The sequence below is a fragment of the Meleagris gallopavo genome, chromosome 3, assembly GCF_905368555.1.
Source record: "Meleagris gallopavo chromosome 3, MGAL_WU_HG_1.1, whole genome shotgun sequence".
NCBI lineage: Eukaryota > Metazoa > Chordata > Aves > Galliformes > Phasianidae > Meleagris > Meleagris gallopavo.
In genome coordinates, this window is record NC_139406.1 from 83468768 (window position 1) to 83490667 (window position 21900).

A 21900-nucleotide genomic window follows, 5' to 3' on the forward strand; every position below is an offset into this window, starting at 1 on the left:
CTTAGTAGGGCTGCAAACTACCCAAGATGAATTTATTTTTCTTTGTTATTGAAGGAAACAGCAGAACTACCGCTTTCTTCTCTTCCTGCCACATTTTGAAAGAAACAATGTTTTTCTCCTGTTGTTTTGAAGGAAGGAGCTTTGAACTCCAGTGGATCCTCCAAATCATCACCAATTTTTGGTAACGGCTCCAAGCTCCCAAATATGAGGGATTTGAAATGCTGTCAACAGCATGTGCTGTGTGATAACCTCAGCAAGTCAAGGTTGGTAGGAATTGCTTTGCTAGGAAGCTCCGGCATCAGAAACCTTCAGTGGCATTGCCTCTCCCAGTGCATGTGTACATGCTGAAGTAGAGACCCACGCTGCAATTTGTGCCCCCAGAAGTGACTCTCTCAGTAATTTAGCAAAGCCTTATAAATGGTACTGCATGGCAAACCAGTGTGCCGTACATCTGATTGCAACAAATAGTAATTATAGGCATGCTTGAAGCAAGACTTTCATAAAACTGAATGAAAAGTATGATTCATCTCACAGAAGACCCACCCACCCATTTAGCCATTGACACGTCTGTTTTGTTCTTTTACTTCTTCTTTTTTTAAAGTTTCAAAGGGAAATAAGATGTTTGAAATGCAAGACCTGCCTGAACATATTTCTCTTCAGTATTTAATTCAATTTGTAAAATAATTTTTTGATTATAAGGTTTCCTAATTTCTGAAATATTAATAACTTTCTGCCTTTCCACCCATCTATTTGTGTAATAATCACAAGTATTGCTCAATCTGATGTTGGCCTCTGATAAGGGAGTTTTCATCATTTCGAGTCATATTTGACCATAAGGTGCTAATATTTTTAAGTACTCTATATCAAACATTTTGACAGACGACATTAGACCTGTGCACTATCTCCAGATAGTTCATTTTCTTTTGGAAAGAAGTGTGTGATGTTGTACTGCTTCCTAAGATTTCAGTTAGAGACTCATTTTTACATTATAACTCTCAACCCACTCTGAATGTTCAAGTATCCAGTAACTAAATCTCTGTGATGCTGCACATTAGAAGAGATGCCTGTGGCTGCCTGTGCCAGACAGGTTTGCAGGATGAAAGCAGAAGTGCAGAGGGGTGGTGCTTGTGCTGCTGGTTTATACCAGTTTCAGTGTGTTAGCTGCTCAATTTCTGTACCGTTTTCAGTGTTTTAGATCAGTGTGGGCATGCTTACCTGCAGGATTCAAATTGTATCCTCCAAATAAAGTTCCCTTAGATCTTCATCAGCATTTTTGGTGTTATTTCATATTTGTAATTGCCTTTTTTGATTTTTCATGCTTGGATGTGCTTTGTCTAAGGGTTACTTAAATTCTAAACTTCGTGTGCCTGACAGACTAGACAAAATTCTTCTCAGGATGTGAGCCATGACAGCAGCTTTGGGATAACCAGATGTCTTTTGAGCACAGTCCACAAGATTGCCCTCGTGAACCTTATTTCGTCATAAGGATCATAATGTGCAATAAAATTCCCTATTTAATAAAAACAAGAGGAGAAAAAAAGTTGTAAGATGCTTAGAAATTCAGACTTACAAAACTGAAAAGAGAGGCAGATAGATATTGTAGGGTCAGTTGCTGTCATTATGCAGACAACAGAGTGCAGAATTATGTGGCAGCATGATTTGTTGTACATGGTCTGTATAGATATCCCAAATGCAGCCTGAGTTTACCAATTCCAGGTGATAGAAATCTGCAATTAGCCAAAGGTATTTTCTTGTCTCCAGAATGAACTCAGCTGTTGTGGAGACCTGATTAGCGTGTGCTGGAGACCTGTAATGAGGGAAAACTTAATTATTCAGATTCATCAGCATGCAAAGGTGTTGGATGATGCCACATAAGTCTGCTCAATCAGCATTCCAGAACATATGCAACCCGGGTGTTTAATAGTGGTCGTGGTTTGCTTTTGGCATACACTTGAAGGTTAATGCTGAGATTTTCAGTAGTGTTTTCCATTTAGTGCAGAGATCCCCTCCTCTAGACAGCTTATTGCTGGTGCTGCTCTGAGGAGCTTCATTTTATATGCTGAACAGATTATTATTAACTGTGTGTGTAGTGCCATAAAATCACTACCTCTTCGCTCTGTAAAGACGTGTTCTCTGCCCCAGAATGCTTGCAGTCGCAGAGAAGTGAGGCAAGACAATGAGAAAGCTATAAAGGAAAAGGAGGGTGTGGTGTGAAACATGAAGCAGATAAGATACAAAAAAAGAACCTGACAGATAGACTCCTGCAGCAGGAGGTTGTGAGTGTGCTTTACCCTTGGGGACCTTCAGAGAACTGCCACACCCGCTGATGCACTGTGTGATTTTATGGATAAAAATCACCCACTTCCCTTCTGCTTGGGCAGTGCTGGCCACCTCAGTGGGCATCCTCGCTTCCCACAAAGTCTCCCTTTGCTCTGTGTAGGTGCCATCCCTCCCAGGGAAGGGAGCCCTGTAAAATAAACTGGCTTTCCCTCAGCACCCCCTGTAACGACTTCTGTTGTGGAAACACCAGTAATCCCTGACCCAGTGCTAAACTAAAGCTAATAATGTATTTTTACTGATTAAAAGAAACTACTGAAATGCTCTGTAAGTACAAGCTGTGTGCACAGCTAATCTGTAGAAACAAACATGCTGCATGTACCCCATCTCTATCGCTCCACCATCTGTTAGCTTCACACATCCATTATGTTTTGTCTTTAGTGAAGTGTTTCTTGGCTTTTCTAGACAAAGCTGTTTTTAAACTTAAGCAGCTTGGCAGCTGGGCACGTAACGTTGTGGCAATAAAACCTGTGAAGAAGAAGAGTGGATGGTGCATTTGACAGAGAAGTGAGATTGTGTTCTTAATCCAAAAGAAGTGTACCCCAAACTGGCCACGGAATTGAAAATAGCATTAAAGAGGTACAGGAAGACTGAAAGCTGGAAAGAAAAAAGCAAGCTACTTTCCAACTTTTGACCAAAATCTGAGGAATAATGAACACAGCAGCTCCTCTTTTATGAAAACTCCAGCCATCAGCACTAGCCAGAATTTCCATTTCTATCCACCATGTAGCTTTCTGTCTGAGGAACACTGGGCAAAATTTTCCTTGTGTCTTATCGGTAAGATTCCCAGTGTACAACAAAGGGAATTCAGAAGTCTTCTGTGATCATAGACAGCGTTGCGGGGTCAGAGAGCTGAGGAAATGACCTTCTCCTCCTTTTGAAGAGCTCTTCCAACATCAACCTGTGCATTCTTTTACAGGAAAGTAGGCTACGGTCTTTGATGGTAAAAAACATGAATAGAAATACTAACCTACTATTCTGTCTTTGAAAAAAAATAATGCCAGGTTTTAGCAAAGTGTGTTATTCTGACAGAAGCTGCTGCAGACGCCTGCTTTAGCTTTTCTTGACCCAGAGGGTGGTGAGGCACTGTAACAGGCTGCCCAAAGAGCTGTGGGAGCCCCATCCCTGGAGGCACTCAAGGCCAGGTTGGATGGGCCCTGGGCAGCCTGAGCTGGATGGTGGCAGCCCTGCCCATGGTAGGAGGTTGGAACTGGATGGTCTTTAAGATTCCTTCCAACCCAAGCCATTCTGTGATGGAATGATTTGTTTTCCATGGTTCTTCTAATTTCCTATATTCTAATGTTCTTGAGATGTCTGAGTGGTTCTTTGAGGAGAGACATGTCAGGGAAGATGGTTAGAGACTCTGCAAACCTATGAATGCTGCTGAATCCAGGGAAAATGTGGAGAATTGGATGTTCCAGAAGGAGCTTGTGGACTGCTGAAAACAGCGCATCTTAGGTGTTCCACAGGACCGGCAAGAGAGGTACTGAAGCAACCACATATACATGCAAAGTAAATAGTTTGCTCTGCCACTGCATTAGCAAGTAAACCACTTCAAACAACTCTCTCTACCTAGGGAAAATGTAGTAATAATAAGCAATAGTGTAAGTCTCCACTCCTTGCCCCAGAGGGTGTCTACTAATCCTTAAGAGCCTTTGCACTCTGCAGGCTTCCTTTTTCTACCCTCGTTTGTCATTGGAAAAGAATTTGTATGGGTCAGAGGCATAGTGCATGTAGAAGGAAAACATTATTAAAGAAAAAATGAACAGTGCTCCAATGAATCCCTTTACAAGAAGTAAACAACAAGCAGTTTATCTTCTTGAAGGGAAACAGAAGCTTGTAAAAAGAAGTTTGAAAGCCCTGCTGCTTGTGAGGTGCTGGAGGTCTATTGCACTGCTACTTCTGAGAGGAAGCTGCGTGCACTCGTGAGGGCTTTCATTTATTTCAGTTTAAAGCACTCTGGCTTGAGATCTCCCTGTAGCTAATTAAAACAGAATGCAGAGCGACATTAGTTATGCACTAGAGTGGGAGTCAGAAGATGTAAGCTCAGTTCCCAGCCCTGCTACCGACTTCCTGGGTGACCTTGGGTAAGCCTCTTGATGTAGATTTTCAAAAGACCTCTGGGCCAAATTTTCATATTGAAGTTTGATTTTCAAAGAAGCTCAATATCTAGTGATTTCCATGATGTTGATTACGGCCAGAATTTCGAGCGAGCTCGGCAACAAATATGCTGAGCTCATTTGAAAATTGAGCCCTTAATCTTTTTCTGCCTCAGTTTCCCATCTCTGAGAGTGCCGGTAAGATATTTTTCTTGTCTGTCCTGATTGTTTGGGCTGCAGCTCCGCAATGCAAGAAATTGTCTTTTCATGAATGTGTATGGTGTGTTGTACAATCTTGTTTGATCTCTGTTATGGTTTTTAGGCATTCCTGTAATGATTGTTACACCTGTGATCTGCTTCAGAAAAGAAGGAACTGCAATCAGAAGAAAGCATAATTATTCTCTTGTTTCTCAGTGAAGAGATGTACTAATTTCTTTAGTTTGCTTGGCAGAACGTTGTCTGGAGAGCTCTATTTAACATTAGCATGTATATGTTAGCTGATTTCTCTTGTCCGTGAAGGACAGATTACCTGTCAGAGGGGCAGGTTAGATTAGTTTGGCATGATTTGATCTGCAAAGAAACATATTGACAGCCTCTGACTACCTTGTTATTCTTTTGTTGCTTCTAATTGAATCATTTAATAATTCACTGAAGAATATTTTCAGGTGGAATTCCCTGAGCCTTCCTACCCCCAGGCCAAACACCGTCACCCCCTGTTGTTACTGCTGCACCAACTCTGCACATTTCCCACACCGCATGCGTGCTCTTGCAACATCTCTGAGCAATATAACATTCTCTGTTGGCAAAGGTATAGAGTGCTTCTTCACTTCATAAATACTGTTTGCTTCCCGGGACCCACTACAACCCATTCCTGAAATTCCAGATCAGCATTGTCAGTGATAATCGAGCTCCTGGTTGCAAGCCGTGTGCTGTGCAAGCCAGAGGCCAAATGTAGTAACCCAGGAATGCATGATTGCAAAGACTGTCACTTCCCAAGGAACTCTGCTTGCTGCTGAATGACTGCCCTGTCTGCATACCTGTGGGTGTCACTAACACAGTGACTCTTTCCTGCTGTGTTTGTCATATAAGGGAGGACAGCACCTCAAGCAGCTGAAAGTTTTGACGTGATCATTTCCTATGCTGACAAAATGGGCATGCGACTCACTGCTGTTTTCCGGACTGCCCTGTGCCCTCTTGCTAGTTACTTGTTGATCCAACTGCATACCTTCTGGAGTGCCCTTTTGGCACTTGAATGTTTTCCTTTATGTGAAACAGGATGCTGGAGCATCATCAGCCTTGCAGGGAGAAACCTGGCAGGACACCCCTAGAAAATCGATGGTTGTGGCAGTTCTTTGGTTAAGGTTGTGTTTGGTCATGGGAGAGCTTCCTTGTGTTTTTCATCTCTGACTAGTATCTTTTTTAAGTATGTTGCTCTATTATGGTCTGTACTAAAAATCCTTTTCATCTTCTTAATTTAATCAAAGGTTTCCTAAATCGTGTTACATGTTATACTGTTGGCATGCAAGGCATATCAAGGCAGTACTTGATCCTGAAGAGCAGCCAGCAGAGCAGAGTTCAGAACTGGGGAAATAGTGCTTCTGTCCTTACTGGCTTTCCTCTCCTTCCTGTCACCGAGCCCTATTTCCACACATTTCCACTCGATGTAGCCAAGCTTGTAGGAAAAGAGAAATTTGAATTACTTATACAAACAGGAGTCTCTAACACTGATCTAACCTAAATTCTGGGTTGCAGGGCTGTGCTTAATTTCTGATGTAAGAGAAGCATTGAAAAAAACAGACCACGCCTTATCTTCACAGCTTTGAAATGGTGACCCCTTAGAGTGACTCTGTTTTATTCTTTTTCATTTTCTTTCCTTAGCTAGTGCGTTCATTTTGAGATACAAAATCTTGATCTTTCTTGGCATACATGCAGAGGCTGTGTGTGCTCCTGCCAGCGCTGATGTGCCAACCAAAGAGTAGCAAGGGAAGTTAATAGTTCATTAGGAGGGCAACTACGATGTCACTACATCCTGGTAATAAATATAAGATTGAAAAGGTGAGCGTAATGTAAACTGATTTGCTAGAAAGATGAGAACTGCACAGAATACCATGTGATTTAGTTATGTGCTCATCTTTTCATTGTTGCTATGGAGTGCAAGTGACACCCGTAGCTGCTGTCCCATCAGTTCAACACCTGCTTTCCCTACTCTGTCTGCTCTGCTTAGCTGTTCTTGCTGCTGCTGCTGTACATCTCTGCTCAAGTCCTTTCTCTCTTCCATTTCATGACCCTATTAAACCTGATCTGAGAGGGAAGTGTTGATGTGGAGAGACCTTGAAGCCTTAAAAGACTTGGCCTCTTGCTTGTTCTTAGCTGAGCCCATCACAGTGTTCCCAGCACACCTGCCATAAAGCACAGCTATTTCCAGATTCTCTATTTTCTGCACCATGCAAAAATGTGGAGGTGAAGTCTGAAACGTGTGCGTTGCTATATAAATGACTCCTATAGCATGGTAATGCTTTTCTGATCATGTAGCATTAATGAAGATGCACTCTTCCAGCTACTCTCCTGGCAAATAAGAATCTGCAGAAAGAAATTTGAAATAACTATTGATCAGATTTAAAGCTAACTACTAATTGCCATCAGAAAGCACTAGGCTGCTGCAGTTATAATCCATAAATATTTATAGCTCTGCACTTTCGCATTGGATTTCTTCTACTGACTGCTGTTCAAGAAGCCTAATCTTACATCACAGGACAGGTTGTGAAAAGTAGCTGTTCAGCTGTTCCTAACTGATGATAGTGTTATGTTTAGCCCCTGTGACATTGTTTTGAAAGATTCTAATAAATTGGGATTAGCAACGTTTTTTATTTTCTTCTAGGAAACAGCTTACTGAGTATTATTGTAAAGACCTGCTCAGTGTGCACAACATGGTTTGTGCAGGATGTCTTGGTACAGCACATGCAATGTCTCTGCCTTAACCTCAATGAAAACCTCACCATATTATGGTTGAGCAATGGCAGATCTGTAAGTTCCTCTTAAGAAGTGGGTTTTATTTCCTAACTTGTTTCAATATGATGTTAATTGATGATTTTTTTCCCCTTTTCTCATGTATTTCAGCAGTGTCATATTAAAAAAATGAAATAAAATACACACACAAAAAAAACCTAAAAACAGAAATTGAGCAGGCAGCTGTACCTTCTTGTCCATCCCAGAGGTCATTTCAGCAGGGGCATTCCAGGCAGCACAAGGCTGCAGAATAATTAGAGTGCTTGCTCATGGTGATACATAAAATAGAGAAGAAATTCATTTCTTCATAATATAGCTCCAGTAAGTTATGTGAGATATATACAGTGCTTCACTGCACAGTGAATTGTAATCTCTTGAAGTTATATGTTTGCAAATGAATTAAATACATTTTGAAGTGGTTAAGAGTTTTAGAAAGCATTCTGAAGGACTGAGATGCATCACTAATAACAGAATTGCAAATGTTGCTCTAAGCATTCATTAATACTCACTCTGAAATAACATATCTTGCCTAACAGTTTCTTTTGAATATCTTGACATCGGGCTTTAGGGGATAGGAAAACGAATATTCACTTTTTCTTCCTTGTGCACTCACATCTTTCTCCATGAGCCAACTGTCTGTCCTTGAAAGAGGCAGCTCTGTCTCTCCAGCTTCCATAGGGTGAAGGGGGCCACAGAGTGGGTTGTCTGACCTGCAGCTTCCCCAGTGCCCGCCAGTGAGGGGCTGCTCCTCCCCCTGCCCTCCCTTCACTCTCAGGCAGCCCTAGGGTCGGTGCCATTGTAACCCATCCCAAAATCATCAAGAGGAGGACTTGAAGAGACAGACTGATAATCAGAATGATCATTTTGTAGGGGAATTTCTGCTCATCATTTGGGTTTCTCTGCCCAGTGGCTCCTCACTTCATTTCAGCCCCTCTGGTATGATCCAATGTTTCTGTCACAGGAACATTTTCTAGCAGTAGCAAGTTCTGTCAGAAATCTCTGATCAGTGCAGCTTTTCAGATGTGAATGACTGCAAGAATGCACAAATGATGCAATAACAGGAGCAAAGTGATCTCCAATCATATAGATTACAAGATTGTCCCCCTCTGCTATGTGCCCTTGTGAGGGAAAGACATGGAGCTGTTGGAACGGGCCCAGAGGAGGCCATGGAGATGATAAGAGGGCTGGAGCATCTCTCCTATGAAGCTGGGCTAGTTCAGTCTGGAGAAGAGAAGGCTCCAGGGAGACCTCGTGGGAGGAAGGGAGCTTGTGAGTAGGAGGAGGATCAACTTACATGGGCAGATAGTGATGAGATAAGGGGGAACAGTCTTAAGCTAAAAATTAGGAGATTGAAGTTCAGTATTAGGAGGAAATTTTTCACTCAGAGGGAGCTGGGGCACTGGCACAGGCTGCCCAGAGAAGCTGTGGAAGCCCCATCCCTGGAGGTACTCAAGGCCAGGCTGGATGGGCCCCTGAGCATCCTGATCTGGCTGGGGGCAGCCAGCCCATGGCAGGGGGGACTGGGTAGGGGGCTGGGTGGGCATCAAGGTCCCTTCCAACCCAAGCCATTCTGTGATCCTAAGAATAGTGATGGATGAAGGTGCGGCGGACAGGTGCAGGAGACCCTCAAGGATCAGTTTCTGCTTGTGAGTTAATACGTGGGGTATATTTGTCATGGAGTTTTTTGAGAGAATTTGAATTAAATTGAATTAAATTGACAGAACAGACTGTCTAAGGCCTGCTAAGGACTTGTATGTTAATAGATGTAGCTCTAAGCTGCTGTTAATAGCTGATAGTATCCTTTCAGCACTCTTGCCCAGCCATAACAGTGCCTTTCTTGAGTCCACTGTGGAAGTGGATTAGGGTAAACAGCCAAAAGGCACTCCTTGTGCAGGATAGGAGCAGGGAATTACTGCCAAGTAGCTAATGCATTCTAAATTCACACCCTAGCTTATTTTGCAACAGCTTCCCTGTGTAGGCAAGCCCTACATGTTCATTTCATTTGATGGTTAGCATTGCATCAGTGACATTCCAGATTCTGACCACAATGTTAGTAATGGAAAGTGGTTCATCTTCTAATGAAATGGTCTTTTTTTTTTTTTTTTTCTTTTTTTCTGGTTGCAGCTTTTGCAACTTTTTCTTTCATGTGTCTGGGGTGAATTTCTTCATTTTTTAAATGAGCATGATATTCTCCTTCTAATCTCTTGATATGTCAAATGATGCTCTCTAAGCACGGAAATTACCTTTTTAGAGATTCTGGATGAAGCAGTGATTGTTAAGCCTTTTATATTCCAAAGAGTAGGTGAAAACCCAAAATAATAAATATATCTGTTTCACTTATTTGTAATTTAGTAGTTTGTGTCTGTGTATTTTCTCCTATAAGATATCCCAGTGCTTCTCTAGCTATGCTCTTGTTGTGGCATCTCTAAACTTGTGCTCTGTAGTCATATGCCTGGCATACTTTCATACAGACTTAGAGTTTCCTGGTCATTTGAGGAATCTATTTATCGGTTGGGTTTATTTTCAGCAAGCCTTTGGTGTTTAACTTGCTTATTAAGTTTGCACGTCATTGTGGGTGATGATAGTTAAGATGGAAGAATATGGCCTTCTTAGATTTTCCAGAAATAGTGGCTCCTCTGAGCTTACTGATGAGCCCTCATGAAATCTTTTTAGGTAAGTTTCATCTCCCCCAGGAGCTCCTTCAGATCTAGTCCAGACTGTAGGGATGAGGAAACTGCTGTTTGAAATGTCAGCCACGGACTTTGAAGTGTGGATTTCTCATGTTAGTATGCAATAACAAAGTAAGCAAGAAAGCTTCCTCTCTCTGTTTGCCTACCAAACTGTTCCAGTTGCACAATTTACAAAGATGCACTTTCTGTTCACATTTCTAGGTATGCAGCTCCCGCTGCGTGCTGTCTGAATTTCCCAAAATCTAAAGGCAAAGTTGATGTCTTACTTCTCACTCTGAGCAACACATGAGTTGAAAGTTTCACAAGACAACTCTCTGGTGTTGTTGTATTTTTCCTAGGTGGGTTTTGTAGTCACATTTTATTCATTAATGGGTTACACAGTAATTTTTATCTGACTTGAAGTGTTGTTACATCTCCTTCACTTAATTTCTGTAACCGAGTGTCCCAAAATACTTCCATCAAATCAGTCTGTCCTCATTATAAGGTTATTCTGGAAAACTGACATCAACCAGCTCTACCCTGCAGTGAAAGGATGAAATGGGAACAGTATTTCCATAAGGAATAGTGTATTTTAAAAGGAGTCTAGCTTAGGGGGACAAAATATTGTAAAATATGCATGTGCTGTGAATTTAATGGTGTTTAAAAGGAGTTTTTAGAGGATAGGTGCTTTGCACAGGATATTGTCCCTTCCTTCCCCATTCTTATTATGTTGAGGAACTAACAATTTGCTACTTCATTCATTTAATTTGCTCCTCACAGCCCAGGAAAATTGGAATGGCTTATATTCACAGGATTGTCACTTTATTTCGGATTTGCCAAGTCTGTGTCTATATAATTCTTGCACAAGGATGTAAAACAGGGTATACATAAAGGAATTGTGAGTAAATTTACAGCAAATTGCTTGGCCTGGGCAGGAACAAGTAGATTTGCAGCTGCAAGCTGGAGCAGTATGTTAAAGGCTACCTTCCTTAGATCAACACATGTATTGCAACACCAGCAAGTAATCAAATTGTAATGTACCTTAATGCAAAGCCTAGGTTGGCTTGGTTGGCAAATTAAACTATCGCTCGCCTCTAGCTAAAGCAGGCAGCCTTTGAACTTTTTGACTGCAGCTGTAGCTTGCACACCTCATTTTCCCTTCTAAAAATCAAATTAAACTATAACCTGCAGCCTCTGTGGTAAGTTTCAAGGAAAATTAAATTGTTGCTAACCTTTCTAGCAAAGATAACTGTCTCTAATCAAGCTGAAAAGTCCAGTCCCAAATTCCCCACTCCAAGTTCAGACAAATTCATTGGAGGAAAACTCCAGGGGCTATTAAGTGCAAAGTTATTACCTCTGACTCAGGAAGTCCTTGGGCACAAATAGCTAGAGGCTGGGAAATTTTATCAGGAATGCATTACTCTATGTTTCCCCTCTTCTTTCGTTCTTCCTGCAGCATTTATTGTGGATCTATCCAGGACTCCGAACACTGGGCAGCTGCTCTGGTTCTGGCTTTGAAGGCAGCTCAGGTTCTCAGCACTGGCAGGCACTATCCCGCTCTTCAGCATGGCCCTGAGTGGTCTCAGCAGTGTGGTCTTTTCCCTCCTTTTGACTTGTCCCTGGCCCCTTTAACCTTGTGCTAGCAGCAGCCCAGGTCCAATCACAGTCCCTTTTCACCCTTGGGTGTGACTTCCTTCACCTCTCTCCCTCTCAGTATTTTCTTTGTCCTGCTGGCAGGAACACTTGGCACTTGATTTACCCTCACAACATTCATGTTTTTCTTGGAGCACTCAGAGATAGGACTTTTCCCAGCCTGGATGTGCTGCTGTTATTTCTATAGAGTCAGCAGTACAATAGACCCTCTTGGGAGCCAGGACCATGTCTGGCTACTGGCTCAGCCTCACAAAGCCTCAGTCCTGCATGCTTAACATTGCTTTTTGATTCCCAGGACTAGCGTGTGACTGATGGCAGGTGAGAAGGCACAGCAGCACGAAAGGAAAGAAATCAATTAAGGTGACATTGCAATATGTGCTTTCTCGTGTCCAGGTTATGGCAGTCTTCCTCGTCTTAGAGAGGAATTGGGTAGAAGACATTGTTGGCCCTGGAAGCACTGAGCAGGCAGTGGTGTGTCTGTCACAGAAGTGGAAATGACAGCAGAGAGATGTTTGCCTCTCTTTGGTTTTAGTATGTATACTCCCCATGCTAAATATAACCCTCGATACAGCAGCTAATATCTCTGCCCTGTAGCTTTCTCATTCTTAAAAGTTGTCTTAAACATTCCCAGTCTCTCAGCAGACTCGGTAAGAAGTGAGCTAGGGCATATTAGTCACGTTTTTATCAAGAGATGAAAGTGATAGAGATATAAAGTACTACCCACTTTTAATTAAAATGGAATAAGTCAAAAACAGTTGGCAGTTGCAAAATTCATTATGGTGTGTTACCAAAAATAGATGTCTTCATGAGAATGCAGTTTTGTTACAACAGTGGGCACTAATTAGCAGTAAACATAATTGTTGAGATAGCCAGATAGAAAACGTGTTACTAACACTTGTAATAGATGTCAATTGGCTGGAACAGAAGGCTAGAAACTCTTAAGTCTTAAAATGCAATATGTTAGAGTATCAAAACAGATCTATGTAATTCTGTTACTTAAGGCAACATTTGAATTTCAGGAACAATAACTTAGTGTTTTCTGCATCTGGTGTTAATTTGCAAGGAATACCCGGTTTTAGAAAAATATAACCTGACTTAGCTGAAATATTTATGATCTGGTGTTCTGTTACTATTTCTTCTTTCCATGGAGAAGTCCTACTTTGAAACTTTTGGTAAAATTGCCTTTGACCTTCAGAAAAACAGCTTCCAGTATGAGTTTATGAGCATAGATCTGTGGTTTATAACATCCTACCATCCGGTTTGGGATGTATGTATGTCCGTTCTTTTTGTGTAATCTCTGCAGATTTTACTGGAACTGAAAAAGTTATTTTCCTCTCTCCTTCTGTAATCGCGAACACCAAGCAATAACAACTAATCTGTGGGTTTTATCTGACTTAGCTAATTTGCAATTGACATGTTTGAGGTATGGTTTACATAATCCCAGTCTTACATATTTATTATTAAAAATATTAGTGGCTTATGAAAAGGAAATGCTTTAATAATTCGTTTGTGCTGTGATAACCTCTTGAAAGCAGAACCCTGCTCTGGTAGACAGTTCACAGTCACTGCAAATAAAGTCCAAACAGGAAGTGTTCAGGACCAGCTTGAAGCAAGAATCCATGATGGTTCATATATCCCACCTACCAGAAATGGGTCTTGGCTTACCCAATCTCAGCCATTAACTATGAGGCTTCTATATCACCTCCAGTAAGCCAGTAAGACAGAGAAGTAAAATCACACTGTGATCTATCCCATGTAATTGGAAGGCTTGAGACATTCAGTGTAGACTCAAGCTTGGTATCTAAATATTACTGATTTAAAAAATCAGTCATCCCTTGTAATCAATCACCTGCCCTAGATCTTGCTAGCACTGCTGCGTTCTAGCTTCAATGGCTGGCACTGTGCTGTGTGCTGAGTTCCTGAGTTGACAGAAAGTACAACATACTGAAATGCATGCTTCCAGATGTTTCTAGCAGGAAAGATTGGAGCTACAGGATGTCAAAATTTGCAGATGCATGAATTTAAGGAAATTCTGAAGCTCCTGTTCTTTGTTAGTGTGAGTCATAGGAAAATAATCAGTGTGGTATTTACAGAAACCAGCCCCTGCAGAAGCTCACACCTACTGATAATCTGGCATATTCTTTAGCCTTACTAACCGAGATTTCATAAAATCATAGGATCACAGAATGGCTTGGGTTGGAAGGGACCTCAGAGCCCACACATGCCATGGGCTGGTTGCCCCATACCAGCTCAGGCTGCCAAGGGCCCATCCAACATGGCCTTGAGTGCCTGCAGGGATGGGACAACCAGAGCAGCTGTGCGAGTGCCTCACCTCCCTCTGAGTAAAGAATTTCCTCCTAACATCTAATCTAAATCTCCCCTCTTTCCTGAATGCTTGACAAACTCCTGTCATGAAATGCAGAGTGGGGCGAGTTCTGTTAAGGAGGAAGGAAGGAGAAATGTGCAGGCTGTGGGGAATGATGGTTGCAGTGTTGATGTTGAAGTATTCAGAGCAAAGCTGGGCCTCCTTGCCTGGCAGCCTGCTCTGTTTAGACTGGGTGTGAGAGACTGCATTTGCTTCCAGGGTGATGTCTTCTGTTATCATGCGGAAGGTGATGGTACTACACAGGCATGCAGGGCTGACCATAAGTTAGGAAACACCAGTCCTTAACAGATGTGGAGAGCTGAATACCAGGGATGCAAAGATCAGCTGATAGCGTGTGGTAGCAGCTGCAGCAAAGGGAACCAGATCTGAAGCTTTGTAGAAGGCAAATCATAAGACCCTCCCTGTGCTGTTGTGTTTCTCAGTGCCCTGCTGGCAGGCAAAGCCAACACAGGGCCCTGAATGAAGTCGTCCCCTGCAAACACTGTGCTCCTGCATTGCTCCCACAATTTTATGATAAGAGTAATGTAGCACTGGAATAGATTGCCCAGAGAGGTGATGGACAGCCTGTCCATGGAGATATTCAACATCAGGCTAGCCAGGGTTCTGAGCAACCTGCTCTAGCTGTAGGTGTCCCTGTTTGTTGCAGGAGATTTGGATTAGATGGCCTTTAAGGGTCCCTTCCAATTCAAATGATTCTGTAATTGCAAACCAGCTGATGCAGTCAAGAGAAAAACGTTCTGTTCAGCGTGGCCACCTTGGGAGGATGCTCCAGGGAACTGCTGCGAAATACTGCAGGCTCATCCAAAAGATTGGAAAATTATGGCAGGTTCAGTTTGCTTTTATTAGCAGGTTAGCCAAGTATCTTGGACTAAAATCCTAAATTCATAATAACTGAAGAAAGTTAGGGAAAGATAAAACAGTGCGTTTTAGACATTTACTAAGGCTACATTTAGCAGTAAGGAAACCTCCTCAGCTGCTCTGTGTCTCACTCTTGGTTCTGACTGATGAGTTTCTGCACGACTTGGCTGGTGTGCCCTGAGTATGTGGTCATAGCTCACCTTGGTGCTCTGACACAGAGGAACCTGCAGCTCCTCTGGCTCTGGGGGATTTCCCCGTCTGTCTGCCCTTCACTCCCAGGCATTGATCCACCAGCTTATTTCAGTAACTTTTCTGCTGCTTATCTTAAATAACAAATTCTTGGCTTTTGTTTTTCACCAATTGTAGTCTGTTAAAATGTTATTGTAGTCACTGTTAAAATACAGTGGCATCACTTTACAAATTATGTTTTATGATAAATGGTATGAATTGCATAACTGGGTAATTGCCCAGTTATGACATTCAAGCACAAACTGATCTGGAGCGCTGGACTGCCAGGTCTAGAAAAGCTCCCCCTCATCCTGTGTTAGATTTTGGGTGCATGTCTGCAGGCTGCTGGCTTTCTGTGAACTTGAACAGGGAGAACAAAAGACTTTGCATATATTCAGGCCAGCGTGCTTTCCTTTCCAGCTCTCCTTTCTAGCAATGGCTATAAATAGCTACCAAAAAAAAAAAACTGGTTGCCATTTAAAAAAGGTAAAAAGCTACACGTTTTGTAACAGATACTGTACTAGAGTATTTTTGCTTTATCTTGTTCCAGGAGTGGATAAGAAACAAGTTGTGGCATCTTAGATATCACTGTGAGATAACGCTGGGCACATTCTAGATCTTATTTGCTTATTTTAGGTACTGGCTATCTAAATACTAAATGGAAATTGTCTTGTTTCCCATTATAGTTCGTCTTCAATCAGATAGTAATGATAATGACGACATCGAACAAATCGATGAAGATATAGCTGTGACTCAGAGTCAGATGAACTTCATTTGTCCCATTACACAGGTATGCTATCACACTGTCAGAGATTGGGAAAGAGCTATTTCGTGTCCTTCATTGGATCGTTTATTGCAAATTCCCAGTACTTGTTAAAAAGCAGGCAAGCATTATCAGAGAGGAACGGCACTGCTTAGGGAAAAAAAACAATCACATAAGTAGCAAGGCAGTTTCCTATACAGGATCTGACCCCATAACTTCAGTGCAATGTCATGTATAAGTGGCAAAAAGACTTCCTGCTGTTTTACATGAGTTTTGTAAGAAGCACTTTCAGTGGACATTCTCAGTTCCTTTACATCAAACCTTATTGATTACAGGCGGAAATGAAGAAGCCAGTTCGAAACAAAATCTGTGGACATTCCTATGAAGAAGATGCCATTCTAAAATTCATCCAGACTCGAAAGCAGCAGAAGAAGAAAGTCTGGTAAGCTGTCAGGAATGTGTGGAAAAGCTATTTGCTTTGCTGTGTAAGTGGAATTTTACTCCACTTGTTCTAGGAAATGTGTTTGGATTGGCAAGGCTACAGGAAGTAATACCTCAGCGTCTGCCCAAGTCAGTCTCCTCATTAGTACAGTGCATGAAGGATTTTTTTCTTTAATGAAAACAATGTGCAAGGAAATATTCAGGAAATGTGTGGGGAAGTTACAGCTACTCATGGAACCTGTACAACAGAATAAAAGAGATTTTGTATAGCTGTGAAAACAAAGAGAAACTTCAGCTTCATAAGGTTTGGTTGTTCATTGCATTCCCACTGCTTATTTAGGAAGCCTTAAGGTTAATTAAAAATTAAATGTCTCTGCTGTGCATCCTCTTCTGCAGTTAGGTTCAAATACAATTAGCAAATAGAAGTATTAAAATTCAACCTTCTAGGTAGTACCGAATTTAAGAATGACCAGAAAGAACTGTATATTTTTTACTACAATGCAGTGAATTGATTCTTACTCTACAACACCAAAGCAACTTGCTGCTTTCCATGTAGGATACATCTTCACAGAATTATGGAATGGCCAGGGTTGGAAGGGACCTCAAGGATCATGAATCTCCAACCTCCCTGCCACATGCAGGACCACCAACCTCCACATTTAATACTAGGCCAGGCTGCCCAGGGCCCCCCCCCATCCAGTCTAGCTTTGAACACCTCCATGGATGGGGCATCCACAACCTCTCTGGGCAGCCTGTTCCAGCACCTTACCACTCTCTCTGTAAAGAACTTCCAGCTGACATCCAACCTAAATCTTCCCTCCCTCCACTTAAAACCATTTCCCCTTATCCTGCTGTTATCTACCCTTCCAAAGACTTGATTCCCCTCCTGTCTGCAGGCTCCCTTTAGGTATTGAAAGGCTGCAATGAGGTCACCTCGCAGCCTTCTTTTCTCCAGGCTGAACAAGCCCAGCTCCCTCAGCCTGTCTTCACAGGGGAGGTGCTCCAGTCCCCTGATCATCCTGGGTGTCCTGGTGGACGACAGGTTGGCCATGAGCCAGCAGTGTGCCCTCGTGGCCAAAAAGGCCAATGGCATTCTGGGGTGCATTAAGAAGAGCGTGTCCAGCAGGTCGAGGGAGGTGATCCTCCCCCTCTACTCTGCCCTGGTAAGGCCTCATCTGGAGTACTGTGTCCAGTTCTGGGCTCCCCATTACAAAAAAGACAGGGATCTCTTGGAAAGAGTCCAGCGGAGGGCCACAAAGATGGTGAAGGGCCTGGAGCATCTCCCCTGTGAAGAAAGGCTGAGTGAACTGGGTCTGTTTAGCCTTGAGAAAAGAAGACTGAGAGGGGACCTGATCCAGGTTTATAAATATCTGAGGTGTGGCGGCCATAGCAGTGAGGCCAGTCTCTTTTCAGTGGTACGTGGAGACAGGACGAGGGGAAATGGACATAAGCTGCAGCACAGGAAGTTTCGCACGAATGTGCGTAAGAACTTCTTCACGGTGAGGGTGACGGAGCACTGGAACAGGCTGCCCAGGGAGGTTGTGGAGTCTCCTTCTCTGGAGATATTCAAGTCTCGCCTGGACGCCTACCTGTGCGACCTGGTGTAGGGAACCTGCTTTGGCAGGGGGGTTGGTCTCGATGATCTCTAGAGGTCCCTTCCAACCCCTACAATTCTGTGATTCTGTGATTCTGTGATCTTCGTGGCTCTCCTCTGGACCCTCTCCAACAGCTCTCTGTCTTTCTTGTACTGGGGGCTCCAGACCTGGACACAGTACTCCAGATGGGGCCTCACAAGAGCAGAGTAGATGGGGACAATCACATCCCTGTCCCTGCTGGCCACCCCTCTTCTGATGGAGCCCAGGATACCATTTGCTTTTTGTTGAATGAAAACATGTAAAAGTTGAATTATTAAACCTGAAATTCTTCCTGATATGTTTCAAATTTTGAATTGTTTTGATTTTTTGAAAAATCAAACAAGAGGAAGAGGAGCTCAAAGGCTCTTCAGAGCAAATTTAGAAGACATATTTTGTCATCCTTACCCATCATTACTGATGTGTTTTCATGCCAGATAGCCAGAGTTTCATGCTTTTGTGTTGATGACCTCATGGAAACTTACAAGCTGTGGACTTTTAAATAAATGTGCAGTTGCTCAGGAAGATCTGTAGAGACTAGCAACCTGATTTCTCCACAGATAAAGCCACAGTTAGCTTACTTCCTCTATCTGTAGCTCTTACATTTCTGTCAGACTGTACACACACTGCCACATGGATTCAAAATGGGGTAGAACTTCTTCTTCCTGGCTGCAGGAAAGCACCACTACAAAATCAGTCATCCATTATGTTGGCTCTCAGTGGCTTTCTGTACTCTGGACAGAAGAAGAACAAGGAAGAAGCACCTTGTCTTAGCACCTTAGGAGGGCTATAGAAAAAAGGTAGAGGGCATGAAATATGCTGTGGATGACAACAAGCCAGCAACACGGAGGGACAGGAATGTGGCCAGAAGAATGAAGAGTTGGGAAATAGCTCACAAGTTGGAGAGAAGAGAGTAAGAGTTCTGGAGGATAAGAACAGGCTAGGAAAGTGCTCAGCAGCCTAAGCCACTACACAAAATACCTCCTGACTCAACGGGAGGGTCTCTCTGTCACCTCTGACTTACCCTGTCCTCTGTGCAGTAAATAGCCCAGAGAACCTCACTGTCGCTGAATCTTTGTTAAGTCACATAAGCTTTGTCAAATCACTGCTTTATACCAATAAGCCATATTGCTGCTTCTCTTTTCCAAGCAAAGAGAGATTTCCATCTGCAACAAATGGAAAAATGTTGTAGTAGAGATCACTCTGGTGGATCTGGTGGAGAAGTTTCATCACTGCTGATAAAACTGATGGGGCTGTAGAGCTGAATTTTTATTTTCTGTTTTAAGAAATTAATGACTTAGGAGAAATAGAGAGTAAAAAATATTATCAAAGCTGTAAAATGCCCAGCTTTAAAAGCAACTTTATGCTCAAATTGAAGTTATTTGTGCAGTCTGAATCCTGGTGGATCTTAATCTTGAGTTTTGAGCTTGCACCCTTAGCACTTGGACAGCAGTTATTGCAACGTGCCAGAAAAGTAAAAACACAACAGTAACCAGGTTTCACTGTAACTAGATTGAGAAAGGTTGCCTGGTTTTCTCTGCCCAGTCTCACCGATCTGCTGTAATTTTAACCTTTCTTAGGAAAATGCTTTCAGTCTTTGAAAAACCATAGTCTGAATCGTGGGAAGACAGACGTAAAGCAACAAGTTCCTCATTCTGGAACCATCCTGTTTGTGTTACTCAATATTACCCAGCTTTATTCAAGTAGGAGTAGGTATCCTGAAAGAGCAGTGCTGGCTGGGAGAGTCCTTTCTGTCTTTACTCATAAATCAAGGCCATTGCTCATTGCAAAGCTATAGAAGCAGCTGTCTTCTCACACATACTGTATGCAGAGTTTGAAACCACTGGATGTCCTTGGTGCATTTGGCAGTCCTTCAGCTGACACACACACAGCCACTAGCTTTATGCTGCTGGACTCAACCACAGAAGACTTGTGGCAATTCTGATATATCTCGGTTTGCTCACTATTTTCCATTGCCTGGAAGGACACACTAACACTTCATGCTTACAGATAATGTTGGAAGCTTTCTAAGCACTAGTTATTCATTAATCTGTTAAGTTATTGCTCTTCTAATGTGATAAATGGGAAAACTGAGGCACAGTAATTAAGTGACTTACCCATGACACACGCAGCAGGCAGCTGGCAAGTCTGCAATAAAAGCTACAAATACTGAATACAAATAAGTTCAGCACCTGAGACAAAAGTTATTCCTAAAAAGGAAAAAAAAAAACCAGCAAAAATTTGATTTCTGATGACAGGTGCCATCTGTGAATGTTTGGGCTACTGCCTAAGGGGAATGACCTCTGGACCCTGAATATTTTTCACCCTGTTATCTTTCTCTGATTGTTTCAAGTAGTTGTAAGCCATTTGGTATCGGATCTTTGTTTAGAGGCTGTTCATTTGACCCCATTTCTCCTTTCTCTGCTTCCTTAGTTTGTAACAGGACAGGTGAATTTTCACACTGGATGTTCCAGTGATTCACTAGTCAGCCTCTGCAAGCCTCATATAATCTATTTATTTCCCTATAAGTTAATTTCCCTATTTATCTATCAGTAAAGATTATACCACTCCACTGCAGAGCAATGAGGTAAGGGGTAATTACCTGTGGTTTACAGAGGACTTCAAAGAGAGAAAGCAACATAGCAAGACTTCTGTGCTATGTTACAATCATTACTAATGCTGTGTACGGGGAACAAGGGAGCAATCTATAGGTGAGAGGCTCCATCTCTGCGTTCCTTCCTTCAGCTTCGTTTCCCACCCATTTAGATAAATGGATTCATTTTTCCCCACAGAGAGCTGGTGAAGAGAAAGAGAGGTAACGGGGAGCTGACTGAGTGTGAATCCCAGATGAATAGAATAAAGCAGCAGATGTTATGTAAAAACTATGTCTGACTAATACAATTCTTCTCACTTACTGGAGTCTCTCTCTTCTTTTTAACAGCTGCCCTAAAATTGGCTGTAGCCATGATGATGTAAAAGGATCAGATCTCGTGCCAGATGAAGCACTTAAAAGAGCGATTGACAATCAGAATAAACAAAGCTGGTCAATACTGTAGAAATCGGCTGGAAGTGCCGTTGCCACAAAGAAAATTTGTTATTAGAGGTCTCATGAGATAAGCTGCTGATTGTAAGCAGGTTGTGTAACGGCTTGTTATTTAAAGTGTTCATTTATAGGCAAAGTTGAAGGTCTCCGCTGTAACTGAAAACACTTTTTCACCCGCCAAATATGAGGAATTCTTGTTGTTTTTTTTCTCTTTCTTGAAATTCTAAATGTTGCGTTTGTTAAATAAAATGTGGCTTTCAGCCTTTAACTTCCCTAGTCAGCATGTTAATTTTTTCAGCATATTAGAGGTGCGGATTCTGCCAGCATTAAATTGTGAGTGCTTTGCTCAGTATTGCAGACAGTTACTACTGTCTTTACCTGCTGGGAATACTGAGTAGGGCACTCCCACCAGGATTTACCCAGGTTATATTCCTTGCTTAGGAGTGCTTCCCTGCTTCAATACAAACCACAGGAAACTTCATAAGAACAATAAGTGCTACACGTCTGTACCTTGTATATGGACACACCACGTTACCACGTGCCTTAAAGGATCTTCGCCTTCTTCTTAAAATTATCGAATGCTCTGCACTAACTTAGGCTTTTCTCATGTTAAATAGACTTCATTTTTCTGTACATTTGGGTACAAATCCAAGAAAGGATGTAAACTTTGTGACACTCAGTAGTTACTCCCTGGATTGATCTGCGGGTATCTAGCAGGTAAGACACTGGTTATATGCATCACAAATAATTGCTGGTAAAAAGAGCTGCCCTGGTGGTCAGGTGGCA

General features: G+C 42.3%; 1 protein-coding gene across 2 annotated transcripts in view; it reads left to right on the forward strand.

The window, feature by feature from the left end:
- NSMCE2 (NSE2 SUMO ligase component of SMC5/6 complex) overlaps window positions 1-21382 on the forward strand; it is a 129328-nt gene extending 107946 nt beyond the window's left edge. Inside the window, exons 5-7 of one of the 2 annotated variants that reach the window (XM_085221673.1) lie at window positions 15923-16026; window positions 16335-16484; window positions 21013-21382. In XM_085221673.1, the coding sequence (XP_085077799.1) occupies window positions 15923-16026; window positions 16335-16445 (215 nt within the window). In that variant the 3' untranslated portion in view covers window positions 16446-16484; window positions 21013-21382. The remainder of the gene's footprint in view (window positions 1-15922; window positions 16027-16334; window positions 16485-21012) is intronic. The other variant, XM_085221672.1, reaches the window with a different exon arrangement.
- Window positions 21383-21900: the final 518 nt, after the last annotated feature.